The following is an 11,502-nucleotide window of genomic DNA, read 5'->3' on the forward strand; positions in this document are numbered from 1 at the left end:
GCTCACCACCTTTGCTAAAGAGATACTGATTTACAACGGCTCTGAAAACTCAGATACAAGCAGGAATACCAAGCATTGCATTAAGCTAAATCTGTAAATTTTCACGATCATAATACATTCAATGTTACGACATTCTTCCTACATAGAGGAAGAGCAAATCCTTTAAAGCAGAGTGTGAATGTGCCACAGGCTGCATGTGATTTTATTTGATCAATGTCAACCTTGATGACTACAGCTCTAGAAAAACTGCCTTAATGTTATCAGGCTGTGCTCACTCAGTCATGTAGTTTTCTAATTTAACATGAATAATCTACCATGGTTCCCAGACAGACAGTGAGCCTGCATGACATTTTCAAAGAAAATGTAATAATCTGTACTTTAATTTTGTCCATTATTCCCTTATTTTTAATGATGTAAGAGTTCTATAGGAACTAAAGGAAAGACCATATACTGTCACTCATCAGTTCCCTGTCCAAGTTCTATATTGACCATTTAAAGTATCCTCGGTAAAACTGCGCTCTAAAGAGCAGAGGCTTTCAATGTTTGAGTTTTCAGTCTGGGTTCTATAAATACAAGTGATTTAATATGACATAGGTTTTCAAAAAGAGGTCGCGTAGACTAGCTTAGATTGCTGCCATTTGTCCTTTAAAAAAAGTTTGTGGTGAATAATAAAGCTTTTCCTCTGCAAAAACAGACTGTTTTGATATACATTTTTCACGACTTTCATGCAATTTAATGAAGTGTAAAATGTTACACTGGTTAGTTATTAACTACCTTAATTAATGTTATGGTGATACATTAGACATCCATATATCTTGATAAATGGGTTATATATCTTATCAAGAAAAAAAAAATATTGTTTCCATTAGTTGGTTATTTATTCGCTAATTTTTTGAATAGCTATTTGGTGGTTGATCCACAGACCAGCAACAAATGAGACAAATCCTTGATTGTAGTTTCCCACAGTAAGACCCACCTTTAAAATCCTTTCACCAACAACAATCCAAAGTCTCAAAAATGAAAGTGAAATTATGGACTACCTGTGTAAATGTAACTCTTTCCAACTTGACAGTGTATCTAACTTGCACTTTTATGGTTGACTATATTCTTCTTATTTCACACTTTATCTGAGGGTACAAGCCAGCCCGAAGGTCAGGAAAGACTGTGTGCATACGTATGATAATGATTAGGGTGTTTCATTGTTAAATTTCATTACAAAATTATATTGCATCAGTTATTTGGATCATGAAAACAACATTTGTAACCATGAAAGAGCCTCTCTCTGATTTTAATTAACTTAAGAAACCTGAAATTGATCTGAAGCAATAAATGTTGATTTAACAGTACATTTATATCACTCTAAAAGATAATATATGTTATTATGTAACTTTTAATTTAAAAAAGGAGTGCTTTTAGTGTGATCATGCAAAGACAAGGAATTACAACACTAATATCAACAGGGCTTCAACAAGAATGGAGACCGAATGCAAGTGGTTATTGGTTATAACTGATATATTGATCCATACTGATAGACCTGTATACCCGGGATAATGACTGCAAAGCAAGAGAAACCATCTTACCTGAGAGTGAAGTTAGTCAGCTGACCAGAGCTGGCCATGAGGATGTAGAAAGTGGCGATGTCTGTTTTCTTCAGTGGTTTTGAAGATGTCCTTATGATAATGGAATTTCCGAGCTTCAGTCGAGAAAGGGTAGCCATTCCCTTGGGCACCTGCAGGAGCCTCACACTGCCAATCCTTTGCATGGGGGTGACAGAAGCAAACTCTGCCTGCTGCTGCGAGCTTCCCCAGCGACTCCCGTCCATAGAATTACATTTCCCATTGAATTTAGGCTGAGCCTGGTAGTACAGCTCCACAGGGTTCCCAGCAGACGGATTCTGCCTCTCCCTGCTGGTGCTGTCAAACCCCGGAGCAAACCAACCCCGAACAGGGGCCAGCTCTGCCATGCAGGTTCCCCTGTCACCTCCGAGGGCACAGGAGCCCCTCACCTCCTGTGTTTGCCAGAAAGCATACACTGTCACACACGGTAGTTCATCCAAAGCTCCCTCCTCCCTGCTCCAGTCTCTCCCCGCAATGTAGAAGAGCACCCGCACTTTGGGCTTGGAGGAGAAAACCAGAGGCGTCAGAACAAAGGCCTGGATTTTCCAGTTGAAGGTGAAGACCTCTGGAGCGTTGAAGAGCTTCACGGACTGGACCAGATCTAGAGGCACAAGCTGCTCGGTGGACATGGTGCCATAACTCGCCTTGACAGCAGGCTGGCGGCTTGATTTTAAGATAACAAAGGGCTGCGTGTGACTCTGCATGCTGCAGTTCCTCATGAAATCCTGCCCAGCTTCTTTTAGGAAGAGGTAATCAGCATCCCTCACCTCATAGTTTACTGGCAGGAAGACAGGAAAAGGCACTGGGGTCCTGGTGTCACTTATGTCTTTCGAGCTTAGATCTGAAAGGTAAAGAAGTACACGTTTTTTGTTAAAAATGAATTCGGTTCTCCTCGACATTTGAGAATAAAATAATGCGTGAAGACCAGCACTTTTTCAGCAACACAGAGAAGCCAGTCACGGACACCTGATCAACTGAACTGGGCCTCCAAGTATTAAAGAGGCCTTTGGGTAAAACCTAAACAAATGTGCAAACAAGCAAATAATGTGAATTACATAAGAGAACCTTTTTTTTGAGGCAACAGACTCATGAGGAACAGCAGTTAAGCTATGTTGGCTTAATAAATATTTTCCAAGAACTTAATTACAAAGAAATAGCAGCGTCACAAATTTTTACGTAATTTCTTATTGAATCAACATTTTTAAATACGTGAATTTTCTTAGTTTCTATTTAAATGCAGTTGTTCATCTCAGGTATAAATAGCCTGTTGGCTCCATTTGCACAGCAAAGGTTGATACATCTGAAAATTTCCTCAAATCAACCATCCAAAAGTAGGATTTTTCTTGCCATTTCTTGTCTTTGTTTGCAGTTTTGCTTTCTGTTTTTTTTTTTTTCATTGAAACAAAAAGGAGAACAGGAATGTGCATTTTGTTAAGTACAGGGCCAAATACAGACAAGTGTACATGTGACCTAATAACCGTAAGTAGTTCACTAAAAATGTAAGTATCAGTTATTTGCAGCGATTACAAGGATTACCGTTAAAGCTTATGACACATAAGATATAATAACATTTTTTAGATAAAAAAACACACTACTGAGCCGAATGAACCAACATCATAAATAATCTATGATCTTCTTTAAAAAGAGTGTTTGCTCGGTGTAAATATTCAAAAACAGGAGGCCATCCAGTCACCATGTGACCTCATTGAATATCCAATTTGATGGCATTATAAAGGTTATTGCAGCTGACCCAAGTGCGTGGCATTTATCTGACGGTTAATTGCCGTACTTAGAGAATTAAGGACAAAAACACCAGTGTTTACTTTGGAGATTAAAACAAAATGGATGCCGCTGTCCTAAGCATGGAAGTGCAGAGGCGGCTGTAGACGTAAACCCAGACCACAACAGCGTCTCATCCCATCATTTACATGAATATCTTCACTAAAACTGTTACGTGGCAAGCGATCAAAATCATTATGTCTGATAGAATTAGATCAAATTTAATCTATTGAACGATGAAGGCTCAGAGGTGTTGGATGTTAAACTCAGTCATCATGCCGGTGAATTTGGCATTTGACGGGTCAACCTATCTAGGTCTTGTCTGTTTTTTCGTCTCTTTACATCATGACAGCATGCAGCCAGCCATGGTGGCTGATGGCTCGCCGCAGTAACTTAATTGTATGTCACAATCATGTCAGCCAAGTGGCCTACAGATAAGGGCAAAGCCCCCCGAAACCTTTCAGCTGTAGACATGAGTCAGCTGTGTCCTGTGCAGACAACAAGCTGCATGAGGCAGAGAATGGTGCTGAGAGCTCGATTGTCCTGGCTTAGTCTACTAAATGGCCCAGTGGCAGATGTGGACTTTAAGACCAGGGCTGGCATTACCTCAGACTGGAGGAATATAAACTCTGACATTGTCTCCAGAAGAAGGAATGTACTGCCAATGTAGCAGCATTGGTTTGATGGTCCATCAAGGGTCCGGTACCCTTGTCATTAACTCACATGCATTGGACTTCATGAGATCCAAAGAAAAGCAATATAAAATTGTTACAATCAGCTCAAAGACCATAATATAAGATGTGAAACATAGTTAGAAGCCAAATGATAACAGTCATGCTTATTGAGAAAAAACAGATTAATGTGATCCTTATGCCATTTTTGGCCAGTAAATGTGAGCAGATTTCTCTGAAGAATGCTCTTAATTGGGATTTTGATGGTTGAGTTTTTATTTACACACTTTCATGCTAAAGCTATTATCAAGTCCTGGCACTGCTGACGAGTCTATAACAACCACACTCAAGGGTTTATAATAAAATGTCAGAAAGAGGTTGATTTAATGTCTGAAATATTATGGACAGGGGGCAGCAAAATCCAAGTTGAATTAGAAAAACAACAAGATATCAATATCAAAAGGCAATAAAACAACAGGTCCATTTGGAAGCTGTGTGATTTTTTTTTACCTAACAGCAGAAATTAAAAACAGGTTAACAATTTCAGTCATAAATCTTACTTCCAGACATTGATTTCAGAATCCATTAACCTATTATTGTTGCCTTACTACTGTTCCCACCAGAAGCCCGCTGGACAGGAATCCAACACAAACTGATCAGATGATTATATTCTAAGAAATACAAAACAGAAAAAAACAGTTTTCAATTGATCGTTATATTGTTGACACCAACAATATGTATTTGTGAAAATCAGCTGAACATGTTCCAAGATTCTTTCATGTCATTGTAGATTCTTAACAAGTGAAACATTTCCCATATAATGTACAGCTCTCGTGTTTATTCAGCTGATAAACACGAGAGCAAATCCGTTGCACCAGCTGTTCCAGGCTCTTAAATTACTCATGTTGAAAAACCATAGATTCGTCTCTTCCTTGGCTGAGTCAGAAAGCATCAGTGTTGCCAAGCAGATGTTACTACTACCTCTAAAAGCCACCTCTCCTGCACATGAACAAGTTTGATGACTTGCATGGTTTGTATTCCATTTCTTTGTGTGCATCTGTGTGTGTGTGTGTGTGTGTGTGTGTGTGTGCATGCGTGTGTGTATGAATGTTTGCATGTGTGCCTGCGTGCATGTATGGGTGGAGGTGTGGGTGTGCAAAGTACAAGTACAAGGGATTTTAACAACTCCTTGTTGCCAAACTTCAAAAATACATTTGGTCCACTAAATTGATGGTTAGCCCTTATTGTTTCAAAGCAGGATATTTTTAAACTGAACATGAGATTAAATCTAAAATTTAGAGACAGTAGACATCCTTTCAGATAAGAGCTGTATGGCTTTTCAAAGTGTAACTTATGATGATAATATTTCTCTAAATTATGATAGGTTTTTACCCACAGTGAATATATTGGTAGACGGATGCTGGAATTGGAGCTGCCAGGCAGGAGGTCTCGAGGAAGACCAAAGAGGAGATTTATGGACGGAATGAGAGACGATATAAAGGTAATTGGTGTGAGAGAGGAGAATACAGAGAATAGGGTTAGATGGAGAAGGTTGATTTGCTGTGGCGACCCCTGAAGAGAAGAGCCGAAAGAAGAATAAGAAGATGATGATAGGTTTTTACCTTCAACATAATGAATGAAGGTAGTGAAGCCCATGGGAGTTTTAATGTCATTACTTGAAATAACATCATTATGTTTGAACAGTATTGGTTCTTAGGGACTACAAAACTTGACATCTTACACAAATATCAAAATAAATTTTCTCATTTCCCAAAATGTTTTAATTTTAATTTAATTTTCACAAACTCTTTATATAAATTTAATTCTACTCCAATTACTTAAATTCATTTGCCCCTCTATTTTTTTTATTTCAATCAATCTTGAAATGCGCAGTTAAAAATAAAAAAATATATAGTCAGATGAAAAAAAAAAGCATTTTAAATTAAAATGTTCATTAATGGCTTTCACCATATGTGCAAACCAGCTTGCAGAATTCAAATGACTCCTCGGAGAATCACAAGAGACAAAAACAAATCTCTTCATTTTAATCGGGTGCCTCAAGAGGCAAAATACCTCTTCTTTTCATAGCATTTTTGTTTTTGCGCTTTGTTTGAATGCCGATTGAGTATAATATTTGACAATGACCGAGATAGACAGGATCACATATCTGCAGCTTGGCATGTAAGAGTTTTCTTGTTTTGGTTTTGCTTCTCTCGGTCAGTTTGTTGCTTATGGTAAATGGCCTAAAGTTTCATTGCATTTTACACTAGATAGCATTCACTCTTTCACACAAGACTCACATCGATGGCAGCAGAGCTGCCTTGCAAGGCGCAAACCGAACCGTCAGTTTCAACTCGGGGTTCAGTATCTTGCCCGTGGATACGTCACCATACAGACATGAGAAGTAAGGAAACAAACCGGCAATCTTCCCATCGGAGGGGCGCCTGCTCTACCAACTGAGCCACAGCCTCCCCTATCCGGTTGGTTGCTCGGTTTGCTTTGCTTTGGTGAGATTTTTATGCATCTGCAAACAACCGCCTGTTGTTTTTGCTGTGCATCTTGCTGTGGAATGATAAGAGTAAAGAGATCCATTAGGATCTGTCAGCTTGCTGATGAGTAGTTACTTCAATGCAAAGATTTGGGTCCTTGGTGGGACGCTTGCAAATTTAGCAACCATTCTGGAAGGTAAACAGCAGCTGACAACTAAAGAGTGACAGGCAGTTTGTCTCAACACATCAAAAAAACAAAATGTAGGAAATTCTAAATGTCTGGATGGTAAAAATTTGAACTAAGCAGTGTGTCTGCTGCTGCTGCTTAACTTAAGGTTGTTGTTGCAATTGAGTGAGGAATGAGAGTAAGCATTGTAAAAAGAGTAAAAATCTGATATCACCAAATATTGAACTTATTTGTTCTGATGCCGCATAGTGTCGTTCATAATAGCCTATCATGCACTGCGAAGCGGGAAAAAAGGGCCTTGACTTGAGCACTTTCAGAATAAAAGGTAAACCATTGTAACATCAGTAAAAGGTACTCATATTGTCTCCTCACATAGTCATTTGACACCATTATATCTCCATCGTACACTTTAGGAAGCGCTTTTTACCAATATAAAAAAGATGATGTAGTACTGATCATACAGCCTGTAATACTCTGAGGGGCCGAGAAGTGCGAGGATGGAGAGGATAAAGAGAGAGGGAGGGTGAGAAAGAGAGAGAAAGAAAGAGAGAGGCTTAGTCTTGTACAGTGATTGGTAGGGATTGCTGTGTCCAGTGTGATTTTTAAAGCTGCTTTAAAGAAGAAGGGGAAAAACACCTCGAATTATACGCTATTTCTTTAAAGTAATCTTTTTAACTTGATGAATCAAGCCACAATGCATTCCCCGGGAAAGCCATTTAGGAGGTAGTTATGCTGAATACAACCATGATGTGTTTTTCTTTCTCCATTTCTCTATCACTCTCCTTATCAAAGTTGTGAATGCATAATGCCAGGTTCGTATTTGCTTCACCGCGCATGAAAATGGAGCGCCCTGGTTTATAGTAATAGCTCCCAGAGAGCGAGAGAAACACTGGATTAGGCAAGTTGTAATACAAACCCATCAACTCTCTCAGCCTACTCTGATTTCATCCTGAATGTTTAATATCCCACTTATATGTCACTACAGTGACATCCACTCGCTGCGTGGAAGAAACATATGCTCGGCGCGCTGGAATGCTGTATCACTGTGGAGCCAGATGTAAGTTTGTGACAGAAATGAGGACATTTATCTATAATTAAAACTTATAGAGTAGCCCGTATTTTTTTTCTGCTCACATGACAGCCCCGAGATACGGCCACATCCGATTAAAGTGGGCACGCAAACGGACATGTTTTTATGCAATAGAGAGGACTGCAACTGTAATTGAAATCGATGTGAGATACTGCATGAGACATCAAGTTAACCCATTGTACTTTGTCGCTCCGTGAAGTGGAGAGTAATATCCCAAAGGCGTGTAAATATTCCAAGGAAGCACACATTTTTTGCCACTTACCTTGCGCTAGAACTACCGCGATTGTAGAAATGATCATCTGACAGGTCCTCCATCTCTCCCGACGAAGACTCATTTTTGACGCCCGGTGCGGATCGCTGATCTGCAAGTTTCCGGTCTGCGCGGTTTGCTCTTGTTTCAGCAGATTTTGGAGCGGATCGTTTCATCCATCCCCGCGGCTCGGCTAATTCATAGTCTCACACCTGTTGGGGGATGTGTTTAAAGTGTCCTCCGCGGCGACGGAAACAATAGCAGCGCATCGATATCTGCTCAAAGCTCGATCCACGGCTGTGCGTAAAAGTTGTGCGTAACGAAAATTGTTGAAAATCTCAGCCCCGGAGACGGTGTCCGGTCAGAAGATGCGGATCTCTCGGCGAAACGGCGCGACGGATAGTGTTCAGTTACGATTAATATTCGACCTCTGAGCGAATAATCTCAACAAGTCCTCCAGATTTAGTCGGTCGCAGTCTGCTGCCGCAGCTGGGACTCTGCGGAGCTGTTAGCAGATCACTGACTGTCTTGTGCGCAATCCTGAGAGCTCTAAACTCATCATCTGTCACTGCTCATCCGCTCAGGAAACCACGTCCACCATGCAGCTCTTAGGATTAACCCCGAGATGGTCCGACTGTAGTGACAGGGGGAATAATCGAACGTGTGCAACTAATCAAGTAATAGTTTTATTGATATTGTCAACATTGTGTTTTCGTCACTGTGCTTCTACTGGTCACTGTGGTTTAGGGGTTGATGGCGTCTGTGGAGTTCAATCACTAACCACCTTTCAGTGACTCCCTCCCTCAGTACTCCTGAGTATCAAAAGACATTTCCAAGACCGATTGTTCTTGAAAAAAAAAAAAAAAAAAGAAATATCTTGCCAATCCCCGGCCACAGTTTTAGAAACCTTTAATCACACGAGGACTATGATGTCACAGTGAGCAAGCACAGTTTTGGACAAATAGTCGGCATTCTGACACCACAGCCTGAATGTGTTTACTGTTATGACGTCACTGACAGCCGTGATCTCAGCTATGACATCACTACACTGCCACAAACTGTGGATTAATGCAGGGGTTGTGCAACTCCAAAAATGTTCCCTATATTTAAAATGGTTATCATTATTATAAGTGATATTGATAAAAAAAATAAATCTAGAGAATGTCACTTGCATGAATGTGTTTTAAGAAGTGCAAAAGCTCTTTTTTGCATATATGTTTTATGAATTTGCTGAGTTGCCTAGTACATGCATTTTATTTGTTTTCATCTGTGTCACTGATGGTTTATGGATACATCCATATGAATTAATTAGTGCTGTTGCTTCCCCAGGATCCACTTAATTCTGGAAGGAGGATGTTAAATCAGTTGTCTGCCTTGTTTAATGTAGATCATGTCATTTCAGCAGGAGAATTTTCCTACTGTCAAGGTATTGTAACCCTGTTAGATCTTGACAAGTGGAGAACATTCAAAGTAATCAATGCGGTTTAAATTGAACCCAGACAAAGTGTGTTCAGTGATCTTATCACATTTAGCTCTTTGAACATTCTTGTTCAGGATTACCATTACTAAGATGGATTACATGTGTTAAATGCAACACTTTTAAAGAAAGTGATCATTTTTATTTAGATTTCACTGGTATCTGCGTGTTGAGCATCAGGGAGGTTTTTAGTGCCCTCTGATGTTTGCGAGCAGTGTATATGTCATCTCCAAGTAAGTGATTGTGTTACTTACACCTAGTTGCATCAGAAATGATCAGGTTTTCAAATAATTTCAGCTTATTTTGTCTGCCTTCAACCTAATATTTGGGGTGGAGGAAGGTTGAAATCGTGTGTCCATGGACCGACGTAGTTTTCAACACACAAGTATGTACTTTGTGTCTGAAAAAGAGACAATTTTGCACGGAAGCCATGTCCGTCATCCTTCAGGACAGCATTAAAATGTATAAGTCAACTTGGCTCATTTGCTGGATCCTCTCACTCCAACAAATTGTTTAAAGGCATGTATTAGTAAATGTAATAGGGCTTATTTGTTAATTAAGAGGATTAACCAACAGACTGACTAATAATGTCACCAAAACTCACGCCATCCGACTATGACTTTAGGAAGTTGCCTCAATCTGCTGCTGTGAGCTTCTCTGAGCTCCTCCCCAGCTCTGCAGTATTGTGATAAGCACTACCAACGGCATTCATGTGTTGGGGTTGCTCCAGTATGCAGTAGTGCTGCTATAGGGTGATTTAGATCCTCTCCTATTTACCTATTCCTCACACATGGAGAAACACCGACAACACGATGCATTAAGGAAGGTTGAGGAGATTTAGCTCCTAAAACTGCTGCCGCAGAAGCTCTTGGAGCAATAATGTGATAAAACATTCAGTGTTCACACATGCGTGCAGACGAACCCACAAACAAAAGGGGGGAGTGTATAAAGGGCAAAGGAATGCAAATATTTTAGAGACATTTGGCAGGCCTTAATAGCTGAAAATAAACTGGAGCGCGATTTTTCTCTGCTATGCAAATTAGATCATTTTGACTTCGACTGACAGCTGAATCATTGAGTGATCTGTCAACCGGCCGTCATTACACCAGTCTAGCATATTTAAGGCTATAGTGATTTTTTGTTTGTGTTTAATTGGAGACCTGATGTGGCGCTTTTAGCAGATCACTTGTCGGGGGTGCTACATGTTCAACCGCCACTATATATGATATTATACTGATGTCATGTTGTAAAGCCCATCTTCTTTGCCAGACGCATCCAGAGTAACTTGCAAATACAGAGAAAACATCTGGTGAAACCTGTCAAGAATATGTTATGAACATTTAAAGGATCACAAAATAAGGCCTCCGGATATGCGAGTTGGGATGCTGACACAGATGGATGTCACAGCTGAGATGTGCTAGAGTGGAGAGAGCGGCCATAAACTGGTGATAGATGTGTGTGCCACAAGCTAAGGAATGTGTTTTCAATGTACATCATCTCTCTGTTTGACAGATAGAGGTAGCTTCTGCTGAGGTGCATTTAGCCACACGCAACACTTTATTGTACCCAGTCTGATTTTCAATGCAAACACAGAAAGTGAGTGCACTAAAATTTACATGATTCTACAATTATGCTGTTACCAAGCATCTGAGGTTGAATGTATGGAGCCCTGTGTAATAGTGTGAACCTATCACCAGCATACTCCTGTGCACGCCTTTACTGAGCCTGCTGCATAGGTCTGAGGGCTTGTGGTGTAATTTGTGTCATAGTGTACTGAAAACCACTTAAGTTGATTCTAATAACAACATAATTTCCCAGTTTTTCAGCTTTTATTTAGCTCAGTTGAGGGCACCGGTTTAATGTGAGAGGTCGAGGGTCCATACTTGATACTCGGCTGCCGACACAGGCAGCCAAGTATCGGATGCCTCTGTACTTCAGTGCCT

The 11,502-nt window shown here is 40.2% G+C and overlaps 1 protein-coding gene across 1 annotated transcript in view; it reads right to left on the bottom strand.

Annotated features, from left to right (window-relative positions):
• The window catches only part of LOC147218676 (transmembrane protein 132D), a 31,414-nt gene extending 22,847 nt beyond the window's left edge, over window positions 1-8,567 (bottom strand). Inside the window, exons 1-2 of the mRNA XM_086174256.1 lie at window positions 8,095-8,567; window positions 1,581-2,457 (exon numbers count right to left, since the gene is read on the bottom strand). Of these exons, the coding sequence (XP_086030382.1) occupies window positions 1,581-2,457; window positions 8,095-8,167 (950 nt within the window). The 5' untranslated portion in view covers window positions 8,168-8,567. The remainder of the gene's footprint in view (window positions 1-1,580; window positions 2,458-8,094) is intronic.
• Window positions 8,568-11,502: the final 2,935 nt, after the last annotated feature.

Source organism: Fistularia commersonii, chromosome 26 (genome assembly GCF_037954325.1).
Source record: "Fistularia commersonii isolate RoL2024-O1a breed Wild chromosome 26, RoL_Fcom_v1.0, whole genome shotgun sequence".
Classification (NCBI taxonomy): Eukaryota; Metazoa; Chordata; class Actinopteri; order Syngnathiformes; family Fistulariidae; genus Fistularia; species Fistularia commersonii.